Source organism: Aotus nancymaae, unplaced genomic scaffold (assembly GCF_030222135.1).
Source record: "Aotus nancymaae isolate 86718 unplaced genomic scaffold, 86718_ANA_hifiasm-v0.15.2.pri h1tg000040l, whole genome shotgun sequence".
NCBI classification, from domain to species: domain Eukaryota; kingdom Metazoa; phylum Chordata; class Mammalia; order Primates; family Aotidae; genus Aotus; species Aotus nancymaae.
The window spans coordinates 115,960,368-115,975,286 of record NW_026988454.1 but is presented as its reverse complement, the minus strand read 5'-3'; the positions used below and the strand labels follow the sequence as shown (position 1 = coordinate 115,975,286).

The 14,919-nt window shown below is 36.3% G+C and overlaps 1 protein-coding gene across 3 annotated transcripts; it reads left to right on the top strand.

Annotated features, from left to right (window-relative positions):
- The first annotated feature begins 357 nt into the window (after positions 1-357).
- On the top strand, positions 358-14,302 carry ENPP4 (ectonucleotide pyrophosphatase/phosphodiesterase 4). Of its 3 annotated transcripts, XM_064360997.1 has the most exons (5): positions 358-479; positions 1,106-1,290; positions 8,052-8,910; positions 9,566-9,736; positions 11,709-14,302. In XM_064360997.1, the coding sequence occupies exons 3-5, from the start codon at positions 8,085-8,087 to the stop codon at positions 12,071-12,073; spliced, it is 1,362 nt and encodes a 453-aa protein (XP_064217067.1). In that variant the 5' UTR covers positions 358-479; positions 1,106-1,290; positions 8,052-8,084; the 3' UTR covers positions 12,074-14,302. The 3 variants fall into 3 exon arrangements, with proteins under 3 accessions (XP_064217067.1, XP_012304216.2, XP_064217066.1); XM_012448793.3 differs by lacking the exon at positions 1,106-1,290; XM_064360996.1 differs by lacking the exon at positions 358-479 and having other exon boundaries at positions 1,106-1,189.
- Positions 14,303-14,919: the final 617 nt, after the last annotated feature.

The window sequence follows — 14,919 nt, the reverse complement described above, 5'->3', positions numbered from 1 at the left end:
GGCCCTCGGCTTGGCAATTGCCAGAGGCCTTTTCGGGACTCGCTGGTTTTTAGGTCCCCTGAAGGGCATCTTGATCTAGGATGATAAGAAAGGGGCGTGGTGAGAGATTGGAATGAACCTCTACTCTCAGGTCCAATTCGACCTCGCCAAGCACCTGTCTAACCAATCGGAAAGAAGGTTACATTCAACTCTGTCTCCGGCATCCAATCCAAGAACATGTCTCAGACTCTGCGGCCTGGTCCCAGCCCGCCCCGACTTGGTGCGGTAGACGAGGGCCAGGCAGCGGCGTACCCGAACGGCTGGGATAGGGAGGTTGGGGCAGTGCTCCGCGGCGCGGCGCTCGCTACTGCGCAGGCGCCTCAGGAAGAGCTCGGTCTTGCCCTTCACCCTCCAGGTCCCCTTTTATCGCAACTTCCCACGAGTGTCAGGTTCCGCGAGCGCCGACTTCCGGCGCTGGAAAGAAGCGGTGGCGGCGACTGGTGAGTATGAGCCTCGAGCGCTCGGCGTTCTGGTGGGCAATGTCACCCCCTTACCAGTCCACTAGGAGGTTTGAAAATAGATATGGTGAGACCCTCTGACCCACTCTCCCCAACTACACGCACATCTCTTGGGGCGCGTCGGGGACGTCCACGAAGGGACTCAAATAGCCAGGGAGGTGGCGGGCCGAGGCGGAGGCCAGTAAGGGAAGAGAAAAGAAAATTTACCAGGTGGTTGTGGAACTGGGAAGGAAACCTGTGGTGTTAAGGGTGAAGGGAGAGTAGTCAGCTGAACGGTAGTGGAGGGATGGAAGGTGGAGCTGGGGTGAAAATGAAGGGAGCTGGGGCGGGGTCGCTGGGTGCCGGCGCTTGGGAGGGAAAGGCGTTTGGTTTTAAAGGAGAACCACCCATGGCATCGACATGCGTCTGTGAATCGTAGATCAGAGTTGGTTAATTATGGAAAATCATATTTAAGAACTAATTTCCTAGAAAACAAGCCAACCAAGCAATAAAAGGTACATTTAAGTGCTTTTTTAAGGGCTGGATTAAAAGCACTTTAAGGATTTACAAACAATGCTTCCTTTTCTTGTCACAAACACCTATGACATCATAGTATTCCCCTTTTACAGATGAGCAGTCAAGCTCAGAGAAGAGAAGGGACGCGTCCAACCAAGATTGAACAACTAGTGACAAGCAGCTTCAGGTTTACACAGGTTCTGACTCCAGAAGAGTTTTTTTATTTTTATCATCAGGCACAGACCCAAGTTTGAAGGAAGATTTGCTAACTACTGTGAAATATCAACTGCTGATTTCAGTATTATGAACTTTTATTTCTTCTCCCGCCTCTCCCCCTACCCCCTGAGATTGTTTCAATCTATTTTAAGGAAATTAAGAGCCCTGCACTTGTGCATCTTCTCCCCACCTCCACTTAAATTAGTTACAGAATATAATTTGGAAGAAATGTTGATGAAACGGCAAGGAGTAATGGAGGGAGGTATTTTACTATGTAGAAAGTAATATAAGTGAAAGTGTTTTGAAGATGCTAGAAATTTTTGTGTATGCTAGAAATTTCTGTGTGTTTTACAAAATTGGAGAATAATTTAGAATCCTATGATTTTTAAGACCAATGAATTTTTTTGGGAGTATATATTTTTCCTTAGACTATAAGAAAACAACTGATAATAATCTAAAGGTAACTGCCTAAGTTAGCTATAGATATAGAATAAAACTCTTTTAAAGGTGTATGAGAGTTTCGTGGTATTACAGAGCAGATGGCATACTAATATTGACAAATAACTTTCACCATATCCTGTGACGGTTATCCTCTCTCAGCTTCACACGGGCTAAGAATGCCACTGAGAGTTAACTGACATTCATTCTATCCAGGCAAGAATGTCTTCCCAGAGAAGTTAGAAGGTAGTTTGTCCCATGAATTGAAGACTAACTACACTTCCAGCTGTTGTGGGCATATTTGGTTGCAGTCCAGAAAGGTCTGCTTTTTTTCTTCTCTTTGACATCTTTTTGGTGTGAAAAATTACAGAATTTCTCTCAATATGTTGTAATACAACAGTTTTATTTCCTGCAAACTTTATTTTCATTCCTTGGAAACTGCTTAAGAACTTCTCATTGTTGGTTTCTCTATAGCTTAACACTCCCTGTTAGAATGAGACAGAATGTGGTTAGACATGGATCTAACACTGCTAATAAAAGGTGTTCTGTCAGGAAGAGTTCTGTTAGTAGTTTGGAAATTATTAACAGACTTGTAAACTTGTTGAGGACATGAAATTAGTAAGAACACAGTAAAGCAACTGATTACTTTCTGAGTCCAGCCAATCACTGGACTTTCGCTTCATCATATGCAAAAAGAGGAGATTAGACTAAATTTCCTAACGTATTTTGTAGTTTCACCATAATATTCTGCCTATCATAGTACAGACTTGCTTTTTCCCAATAGCTTTGTAACTAGAATAGATAAAGGGAAACCAATTTTGCGGGCCTATTCTATAATCTTTACATATCCCCAATTTACACACAAGGAAACAGAAGCCAAGAAAAGTTGGATCTATCCGAGATCACCCATCTACTAAGTGTGAGCTCAGGTTTTGGGACCCTTCTGACTTCAGTCTACAGTCTGTACTACTAATCCTGAGGACAAGGACTGGGGTGCTTGGATCCTAGCAGTGTGCTGAGGGATTACTGAGCCACAGGATTAATAGCATTTGTTCCTGGAGCATCCTTTTAACTCAAGATTTGAGGAAGCATTTTGATTTGTATTTTGTGGGAGAGGACAGACACAGGTTTTCAGTCTGTTTTGCACATGGGAAGTGGTATAAAACTTTCACATTAAAACACTCATGTATTATGGAATATAAAATTCACACAATTTTTGAGGTGAAATGAGATCAAAGATGTTTTCTGTTTTGTGGCATGACATTTAAGATTACAATTTCACTTCCCTCTGCTCTTTTTTAAAAATAATAGTTGTATTGAGATATAAATCAATTCACTCATTTAAAGAGTACAGCTTTATGGAGTTGTGCAACTGTCACCACAATCAATTTGAAAACATTTTCATCACCTCAAAAAGAAACTTTATGCCTACTGGCATTGACTATCCATTTTTCCCCCAACCCCAGCCCTAGATAGTTACTAGTTACTTTCAATCTCTATAGATTTACCTATTCTAGACATTTCATCTAATGGAATTATACAATAGGTGATCTTTTGTGACGGCATTCTTACATTTAGCATATTTATCCAGGTTGTAACATGTATCAGTACTTCCTTTTTATGCCAAATAATATTCTATTATATGGATATATCACATTTTATTCATTCATAAGTTGCTGGACATAGAGATGTTTCCATTTCTCGATTCATCATGCTGCTGTGAACATTTGTGTACAAGTTTTTTTGTGGACATATGTTTTCATTGCTCTTGGGCACATACCTAATAGTAGAATTGCTGGGTTATATGGTAGCCCTATGCTTAATCCTTTGAAGACTGCCAGAATATTTTCTAAAGTGACTGTACCACTTTTCATTTCCACTAGCAGTTTATAAAGGTTTCAATTTCTCTATCAATACTTGTTGTTATCTATGATTTAATCATCTTTCTGGGTGTTAAGTGGTATATTGTGAATTGGTTGCATTTTTCTGATGACTAATGATGTTGAGCATCTTTTCATGTGCTAATTCATCATCTGTGTCTTCTTTGGAGAAATATCTTTTTCAGACCATGCTCTTTTTTTAATTGGATTATTTGACTTTTTATCAATGAGTTGTAGCAGTTCTTTATATAGTCTAGATCTAAATCTCTTATCAGATTTATGATTTGCAAATATTTTCTTCCATTCTCTGGGTTGTCTTTTCACTTTCTTACTGGTATTCCTTAAAGCACAAGTCTTTTTAATTTTGAAGTCCAGTTTATTTCTCTTTTTTGGTCACTTGTGCTCTTGGTATGGTATCTAAGAAGGCTTTGCCTAACCCAGGGTTACAAAAATTTACTCCTACATTGTCTTTTAAGATCTTTACTGTTTTAGCTCTTGATCTAGGTCTGTGATCTATTTTGAATAAATTTTTCTGTATGGTATGAGGTTGGGGCTCCAATTTGTTATTTTGCATGTGGATATTGAGTTGTCCCTGCACCATTTGTTGAATTGTCTTGGCACCCCCCTGCTCTTAGAGGTAAATCTACTGGAAAATTTTTAGATATACTATGCTATTCCATTTGTAGTAATTTCTCTAATAGCTTAGCTTTAAAAATAATACATTATGGTATATGAATCTCCAACACACTGTTAAAATAGATACTTATAAATTTATGAGTATTTTTTCCCTGTGAGAAGATACTGTGCCACCTATTTGCTGATTTAAGTCTATTCTGTTACTTGATGTTGTAGAACAAAATTGATTAAAGTGTAAAGCGTGTCTTTCTTCTTCCAGGATGATAGCCTGATTTATTATTTTGGTTATTTATGCTCCTGTTTTGATTATTATATGTTTGAAAAGTATAAGTTGTTTGTCACCTACTGTATGGCACATACATATACTTTTGTGTTATGGGATTAGTGATAGTAGATATTTGTTGAATCATTTTTTAAAAAATGACCCAGGTGTCTGCTGGGTCAGACATAATATTTCTGACCCAGTTTCTTCATATGTAGGAACTCACTTTAGGATATTCTGGAAATACAAACTAATACTGAAGAACTATTATAGGCCACCAAGATGAATAATGGTTATCCTTTACATGTTGTTGTAAGACATTTCAGAAAAATTGTGACAATGAAGTATGATGAATAGAAATTCAAGTTGACAGTTATTTCTGTAATTATTTCACAGTAATTTGCATGCAAGTTGGGTCTGGATACTGGAGGGGCTTGAATGTGAGACTGAGGCAGGGGGACCTTTTGAATAAATTTAAGGGAACATAAACAGAGCTGTGCCCAGGGAGACTGAGTTGGCAGTAGATGTGAGGTGAGAAAGTGGAAGGTGGTTGAGGTAGAAAGGTGAATTAAGAGACAAAAGTGCTCTGGACAAGAGGTATTGAGGACTAAAGAAGTACAGCAGTAGTAGAGATGGATGAGTGGGTAGCTGTTAAAAATGCTTGTTTCTGTTAAAAATGCTTGTTTCAAATGCAGGTTTCTGGCCTCTACTGTGGGCTGACTGAATCAGAATCTTCTAGTTACAATGACTTGACAGCTGCACTTTTAACAAGCTCCCTTCAGTGATTCTTATGTCTGATGTGCTGTATTAGATGATACGAAGATAGAATTGACTAGACTGACAACTGATCATATACTCAGGGGATCTCTTTGTGACTGAGAGAATGGTGAAACTGTTTTAAAGGATTGGGAACTAAGGAAGGGGAAAGATTTGGAGATATGGAGAATGCATTCCATCTGACACATATCAGATTGGACTTGGCAGCAGAACAGCTATGCAGTGGGACAGGATTGGTTGGGAATATAAAATAGTTACACAGGGAAAGAGCCAGAGCAGTAAATAGTGTTTTTCAGAAGTAAATGTATGAGTATGTTTTCCCAATGAGAAGATACTGTGCCACCTATTTGCTGATTTAAAAGTCTACTCTGTTACTGGAAACAAATATTTGGGTATGGGGAACTATACTCAGAGAAACCAGGGAATCTACTCAATCCAAGCTTTCATGGAGGTCTTCATGCTCTTGACACAAGTTCTAAAATTGTAGCAACCCACATGATAGTGTCCTCTGATTGAACCCGGTTAAAACTCTCGAGGGAGGAGTTAAGTTGTATATGAACACTGTTGGGGCAATAAAATATTGAATGAAAGGGGAAGTACCATTGTCTAGATTATTGATAGCTGAAATTGCTGAGATATGACTAGGGCTATGTCTGGAAATACCCATATGCCTCCTCTATGACTCATTAAGTTTATTACTCTGTCCTTTGGAGAGGTGGTTTTGTTACTCTGCATTATTTTTGGTTATTGGGTAGCATCAGGAACAAATTTACCATGCACCACATTCAGAAGGCAGCCTACCTCAGGCTAAAATAGTAGAGATGTTCTAGATCCCAAGATCCTCATAAATCAGATTCTGCGCCTTTGGTCTTCATAATTTTAACTCAGTTTTTTAGAGGATCACAGCCTCTGTCAGTAAGTATTTGACCACAAGTACATGAATCCTCCTGGTGGTATGTTTGAAAGAAAGAGAAACAGTCTCTGTCTTTAAGTATTTTCGGTCTACTTGAGAGAATACACAATAAATGACTCCTGAACTTCATAATCATATTAGTTAACTCACTGCCCTTCATACCTGGGACCTCAACGTGCATACCCATTACCATACCCAGCGTCTTCTTACTCTGAAATCATGCATTTACTTGCTGCATTCTAACTTCAATCCCAGATCTTTGTAACTTTCACTAAATGTTACTCTTAACTAATCTTAATTACTTATTTGACTTCACCAGAACCTCTAGTTGAAAAACTTCTCTACTTCTCACTTACATCTGTCAGTTTCAGCTTAGATGCTGTAGCCCAAATTTCAGCTGCTCTTTAGTCAACATCTTCAACTTTCTTTGTCATCCTTCAGTTTCTGGCACAGTCTCAAATCCAGGTAGGATCAGCTGTCTGTTTGTTCATGTCTGTGCCAGGTTTACTGAGTTGCTAGAGAAAACCAGTCAACTGTGTAATTATGAAAATTCATGACAGCTGTCAACATTGACTCCAGTTCTATTGTTTCCTTATAGGCTCTCCCATCCTCCACATTAACTATTTCAGAAATTCTTTCTGTTCCTCAGACCTCTGAACCTTTTACCACTCTACTCCCTCTTGATAATTAACCCTACCTCCGGCAACTTCCTTCACCTCCAGACTTCAAACCTGTCAGCTCCCCTACTTTTGCTCCTTCTCTCCTGTTACAATGGAACAGGCATCCTGTCCATCTAAAGTGAATCATTATACCTAAATCACATGTCCTATTTTCTTAGAGACCAAAGAAGACAGAAACTGAAGGCAGGGAGATTTCTTAGCGAAAGCTGTTTTTGTCATCAGTGAATTGATTTTTTAAAAAAGAATAAAGAATCAGAAATAGCTTTAAGCCTAGGATATTAGTGAAAATAGTTGTTGATAGCAAAATGGAAGTTTAAGAGGGACGTGGTAATGAAATTTATTTCAATAGCTGTTGGATTTCTTCATAAGTTACTGAACCATTGAAGTCCCTGTAGGCTTTGTATGTTTGTTAGTCAACTTCATGTGACTACTGGGGCATGTACAGACTGATGGGGGGGGCCTTTTTCTCAATAGCATTTATTTCTTATTCCTCCCTTTTTATAGCAATATTTTTCAACAAGAACTGGCAATAAGCCAATGTGGTAGAATTTCCACCAATTATTTCTGTGGGTTAAAGGAACTATAAGGTGCAATTTATTATACTGGAAAAATAATCCTTATCTCTGGAGTCTCTGAAAGCTTGGCATTAACTTAATGTTATACAAAAGAATCATTTTTGTTTTTGCATCTATTTTTATTACGCCTTTAGAAGAATTTCTAATGTGACAAATGAGCAAGACACCCAAGAAGGAGTATTGACATGGCGTATAAAAATGGCCCATATGGTACAGGGAGGGGAACATCACACACTGGGGACTGTTGGGAGTTGGGAGGCTGGGGAGGGACAGCGGGGTAGGGAGGTTGGGGAAGGATAACACTGGGAGAAATACCTGATGTAGGTGACGGAGGGATGGAGACAGCAAACCACCATGGCATGTGTGTACCTATGCAACAATCCTGCAAGATCTGCACATGTACCCCAGAATTTAAGGTACAATAAAAAATAAATTTTGAAAAATGGCCCATATGAAGGGTAGAGTAGGGCATATATATAAATAGGAAATTGGACAAGTAAAGACAATTTTTATTTTTTCCAATTTTAGCTTTTAGTTATCTCTAAATAAATGGCATTATTTAAGCTAATATAGGTAAAGCTGGCATATAAATGTTGGTTCTGTCCTCCTGTGAGCTAAAATTCTGAAACTTAACCCAAATAAAGTAGCATTACTACTTATAAATTGTGTTTTTGCATTTTAGGAACCTTGATTGCTGTTCTTCAACGTGTTCATTATGAAGTTATTAGTAATACTTTTGTTTTCTGGACTTATAACTGGTTGTAGAAGTGACTCTTCCTCTAGTTTGCCACCTAAGTTACTACTAGTGTCCTTTGATGGATTCAGAGCTGACTATCTGAAGAATTATGAATTTCCTCATCTCCAGAATTTTATCAAAGAAGGTGTCTTGGTAGAGCATGTTAAAAATGTTTTTATCACAAAAACATTTCCAAACCACTACAGTATTGTGACAGGCTTGTATGAAGAAAGCCATGGCATTGTGGCTAATTCCATGTACGATGCAGTCACAAAGAAACATTTTTCTGACTCTAATGACAAAGATCCTTTTTGGTGGAATGAGGCAGTACCTATTTGGGTGACCAATCAGCTTCAGGAAAACAGATCAAGTGCTGCTGCTATGTGGCCTGGTACTGATGTACCCATTCACAATACCATCTCTTCCTATTTTATGAATTACAGCTCCTCAGTATCATTTGAGGAGAGACTAAATAATATTACCATGTGGTTAAACAATTCAAACCCACCAGTCACCTTTGCAACACTCTATTGGGAAGAACCAGATGCAAGTGGCCACAAATATGGACCTGAAGATGAAGAAAACATGACCAGAGTGCTGAAAAACATAGATGATCTTATTGGTGACTTAGTCCAAAAACTCAAGAAGTTAGGGCTGTGGGAAAATCTCAATGTGATCATTACAAGTGATCATGGGATGACCCAGTGTTCTCAGGAGAGACTGATAAAATTGGATTTCTGCATTGATCGTTCTTACTACACTCTTATAGATTTGAGCCCAGTTGCTGCACTACTTCCCAGAATAAGTAAGTAAACTTTCAGCTGAGGGAAACTATTAATTGGATGTGGCAATTGATTGAGGGGAGTGAGTTGTATAAAAGAATGAAGCTCTGGCTTCTTGTAGTTTAGAACCATATACTCAAAGTGGGATTATATTTATTTTTTCCTCTTATTTACAAGTTTAAAGCTGTTGGCTTATGGTTTAGTTATGTGGCTTGTGGTTTAGTTTCAAAGTGAGTATTTCTTTGCTTTTGATATATCGCTTTATTATTTGCACTAATGGTAAAAGGAAATTTTTTTCGTTAAACATCGTGGATTTTAGTATGTAATATTTAGTGGAGGTAGTGTGAGGTACCTTTCTTCTACTGATCAGAGAATTAGTAGTTAATAGTAACATGTAATTAGTTTATACTTACTTAGGAAGATATACTTGAAAAATGTCCGCTTTCTATAGAAGTCCACTATGATAATCCACTAAGTGAAACAGAGATTTGTTAATGTTTGAGAAAGGTGTGTATATCAGTCCCCAACGCTGTCACATTATTATTGCTCTGTTTTTTTAAGAAGAAAGTGATTTAATAGATGACATTATCTATAATTTACTTCCAGTTATTCTAGTTTGACATATTTTTTTCCTTATCAATCATAACTTGTTTCCTTTGCTGTTTCCTTTTTCCTCAGATAGAACAGAGGTTTATAACAAACTGAAAAACTGTAGCTCTCACATGAATGTTTATCTCAAAGAAGATATTCCCAACAGATTTTATTACCAGCATAATGATCGAATTCAGCCCATTATTTTGGTTGCTGATGAAGGCTGGACAATTGTGCTAAATGAATCTTCACAAAAATGTAAGTATTTAGATGAGATGTTTCTGTTGTATCCTAACAAATCATACATTGTGATACTGTTCTGTTAAGCGAGTACTTTGATTTAAAGATATTTACACAGAATAATTAGTTCAGTTTTCAACCAGGTAATTCCCAGATCTTCATTTAATAGCAATTTACAGTAATCACAATTTTACCTTTAAATTAGAAAGTAACTTTAAAAGTAAAAGCATAGTCCTGCTTTCTTTCCAAAACTACAATTACTATCAGTAATTTTCAAGATTCATTCTCTTGATTTATAGAAAATAAAAGAAAGAAGTAAAGAAACAGTAAACAGGGAGAGATTAGCTAGTCTTTTTTCTTGTATTAAAAAAAAAAATTATCTGAGTAACCCTAAGTCTTCCCCAGTGATAAAATGATTTACCTGAATGCTACAGCTATTTAGAATACTGGGCAAGAACCAGAAAGTAACCAAACAAAAAAATCCAGCAAGTAAACAAAACAGCTATATCAAAATCTCTCCTAACACGGAGAAAATGTATAGGGGAGAGTTACAGGTCTTGCTTCAAACTGAAGCTTATTTATCCATATTTCACATTCAATTCAAAAACTTTTTTTTTAAATCTAATTTTGTGGTCTGTAGCAGGGGTCAGCAAACTTTTTCAGTAAAGGGCCAGATAGAAAATAGTTTAGGCTTTGTGGGCCAGCTGGTCTCTGTCTCAGCTACTCAACTCTGCCTTTATTGTGTGAAAGCAGCCTTAGACAACATGTAAACAAATTGAAGTGGTGTGTTTCAGTAAAACATTGTTTACGAAAAGGATGGAGGGCTAACCTTGGCTGTGGCTGTAGTGTAGAGTTCCCTGATTTACAGCAATTCAGAAGTATCAGGCAAGCATAGGACAGACTCAGGGCCAATGAATTTTGTATATCATTTACATTGATGTTATGTTGCATATTCATTGTTGAAAACTGAAAATCTAGAAAAGAGAACAAAAACTATCTGTAATCCCTCAGTACAGATTTATAGGCAAATGTTAATTGTGGGCATTTTCCCCCATCCAGTCTTTTTTCTATTATATGATTGTGTGTGTGTGTGTGTGTGTGTGTGTGTGTTTTAATATTATTGAAATCTTACTATATATATTGTTATATTCTGCTTTTTATCATATAGGTTATTTTTATAATGAAATATTTCAAACATACAACCAAAGAATAATATAACAAATAACAATATACTCATCACTCAGTCATCCATGCTTAATACAAAAGTGGGAGCTTATTCAGTACAACTGATGTACATTAAATGGCAACATTTGTTAAAATCAAGCTAAAAATTGGGAATCTATTATTGGAATTATATTAGGGACTATCACATGCTTTTCCTTAGGTCTAACTTTTACTGGGATTATAAATTAGCATCATCAGGTTAGACAACACATTTCATTCAAGATCCCTTCTGTAACATTTTCAGTTCTCTGGCCCTCTTGATGTTGGAGTGTTTATTACCTGTGAGTAAACCTGTAGCACATTATGTCATCCTCTTTCTTATCACAGGAACAGTTAAGATATGTTAAGCTACAGATTTTCTTTTTCTCCATTTGCTGGTCTTACTCACTTCTGCTCTCCCCAGTTACACAGAACCCTCAGCCTGACCACTCTCTTTATCACTGGTGCTGTTTGTAGTAAGCTCTTGCAAACAGTGCTGAGATTGATAGGTGAAGTAAGTGGTACTAGGGCTGAAAGATAAGTACATCAGGTTGAGAAGTGGTGGTAAAGTCTGGGGCTATGATCAATTGGGAAAAGGGATGTGTGTGTGTTTGTGTGTGTGTGAGTGAGTGTGAGAGGGAAATAAGGAACATAGCTGAGTTGAAGAAATAGAAATTTTTATTTCTGGCCCTTTTCTGAAAGAATTGAATGTGTATATACTAGAAGCAAGCTATTTTGTCCTAAAAAGTCTGATATTATTTACTGATGTTGTTTTGTTCTTTTTCAGTAGGTGATCATGGTTATGATAATTCTTTGCCTAGCATGCATCCATTTCTAGCTGCCCACGGACCTGCATTCCACAAAGGCTACAAGCATAGCACAATTAACATTGTGGATATTTATCCAATGATGTGCCATATCCTGGGAATAAAACCACATCCCAATAATGGGACCTTTGGTCATACTAAGTGCTTGTTAGTTGACCAGTGGTGCATTAATCTCCCAGAAGCCATCGCGATTGTTATAGGTGCACTGTTGGTATTAACCACGCTAACATGCCTCATAATAATCATGCAGAATAGACTTTCTGTACCTCGTCCATTTTCTCGACTTCAGCTACAAGAAGATGACGATGATCCTTTAATTGGGTGACATGTGCTAGGGTTTATACAAAGTGTCTTTGATTAATCACAAAACTAAGAATGTAGCCAAGGAATGGTGTTGTAACTATTAAAAAGAGTGCTTTGAAAGACAAAGAACTTAGACTAAGCATGTTAAAATTATTATTTTTTTCCTTGTGTTTTGTTTTGGTTGCACTTGCTAATAAGATAACCCTGACCATAGTAAAATTGCTAGTAAATCATTAGGTAACATCAACCCTAACTAGAAATACTAAAAATGGCTTTCAAGAAAAATACTTCCTCTGCTTTTATTTTGCAGTGAAGATGTGATACATCTTGAAATGAAAATATACCAAAATTTAGTAGGCATGTTTTTCTAATAAATTTATATATTTGTAAAGAAAACAACAGAAATCTTTATGCAATTTGTGAATTTTGTATATCATGAAGGAAAAGGTTCCTATATTTTTATATTTACCTTTAATTAATTTGTATCTCAAGTACCCTCTTGAGGTATTAAATGCTCTGTGATGGTTAATAAAATTGGACCAGACAGAAAAGATACAGCAAATGAAGAAATATTTTAAGGAAACCTATTAAAACAAAAAACAACTGAGACCAATTGATAGAAGCTTGAGTTGTCACCATTATGTCTTAAGCTGTTGGTCTTAAAGGTTATATCTTTTGAAGATTATTGTTAATAAGAAATTCAGAAGAAAAGAGAGAGAAGTGCTTTTTCCTCTATCTGTGCTTAATGCCTTTATGTAATTTACTTAGTTGTTTGTTTGCGTGCGCCTGTGCAAGTGTGTTTGTGTGTGTTTTTGTGGACATTATGTGACTTACTGTAGAAGGAGGTCAGAGATGGACTGTGGCCAGGCTTCCACATTCCCAAAGAACACAGATCTCAGGAAAGGTTATTTTTGCACTTCATATTTGTTTACTTTCTCCTAACTCACAAGTTAAAATCATAACTTAATTTTAAAAATTTTAACTCTCTCATATTTATTGCAACCTGAAGTTTCCAAATGCTGCAGAAAGAATTTATGACCCGAATACAAATCTGAATTTGACTGGGACAGAATGATGAATGGAGATTTTTGTATTTATTTTTGGGACTTTATGCCTTACTTTTTAGGCTATAGAATAGTTAAAACATTTTAAACAGAATTTAGTATCTTTTGGCCTTTTACACCATTCATATTTTAAGTGGCAGAATAGTTTTAGTGCTGCCTCCACTTTTTTTTCCTAGTATTTGCATCATAGAAATAATCCTTCTGTTTAACATGTTTGTTCAGAGCCAAGGGTTTATTGTGCAGAACTGTCATCCTGTCTTTGCTAGTACCTTCTAGTAATCAAAAGTAATATGAAGAAACTAAGTTGTGGCAGACTATATTATATTTAATAGGGGAAAAATTGGGCTCATGAACCATTCATCAGTACACAAGACAAGCAGTTAATAGTATGATCTTTGAAGTTTTGATAATATAAAATAAACTTGGTAACTGTTTTGCAAATATAAAAGTATAATAAATAGGCAGCCCAGTTGAATGTTGATTATCTATGATGGTAAAAAACAACAGTGGTGCCAGTCATCAAGCATACAATGCATCCTATTGAGTCACTGCTAATTTCTTGAGCCTAGTATTTGCTGCCTATTGTATTTGGGGTTGTTGAGAGTCATTTTCAAACCCTGTATGAATATTCTATGCTGTTGGTCATAAGTTGACTATATTAAGAACAGTAAAATAAATAAAACCCAACAGTACCAATTTTGCTTTTTGACAAATTTTATTTCCAATTTTTTTTTCACAATAGATAGTTATCCTAAAGGTTAGTAGTTGATCTGAACAGAGTAATAGAAAAGTTCTACTTTAATTTCTGTTAAAAAACAAATAGCATTGACACATTCAAAGCTTTTCATTTAAAGTAGTGGATTTTTTGAAATATCTAAAATAGCAGCAGAATAATTTATACTTGGTCCTTGCAATGGTATGGGTTTTAATGATTGCATTAGGTTGGTTGGTAGTTATGACTTTCAGAAATCTATACTTGGCCTCCAACTCATGAGTGGATTTTACGTAGCATGGAATAGGAAGGGATGTTCTGTATCTTAACCCATTCAACAAGACATTTACCTATTTGTCTTTCCTTACATTCTCAAAATATTAACTTGAATTGTAAATTAAGCAAAAATTTAAAAAGTATATGTCGATGGGACAAGAAGAATAGAATTTAATAAAAACATATATATTATATTGAACTATGTGTTAATTCATTTGTATCTTTAAAAAAATTATCACTGTTTATGACTCCTTTAGTGCACTGAGAAAATGTTCTAGTAAAACTAGCCTTTTACATTAAAGTTTTGGTATGTATTTTGTTAAATAACTAATATGCTGCTCTGTTTTCTGGATGGTAGAAAGTATTTGGCTCCAGGAAACATTTAATTGTTCATGACAACAATACCCCAAGGTAATAGGAAAAGTTTTCATTAAATGTTTTTTATTCAGTCAGTGAATTCAGAATAAGTACATTCATGTATAACATAGGGACAATTTTGCTGCTATTTATATTCAATTCTTCTGATAAACAGCAATAGAATAAAACATATTTCAATGTTTGTGTATAGGTTTTGCATTATTATTTCATAGGTTTGGCATAAGAATTTGTAGATAAATTCTTGGCACATTAAAGGATTAAAATGTTTTTACATTGTTCTTGGGTGTCTCCCTCTTGTGCCTGTACCTGATAGGCTATGGATGATTGCATTTAATTCCTTTTATTTGGATGGTTTTACTTCCTTGTTAACACATAAAGTTATAAATGAAGGATGAGGAGGATATGGAAAATGTGTATTTATTGTCAATTCTTGAAATA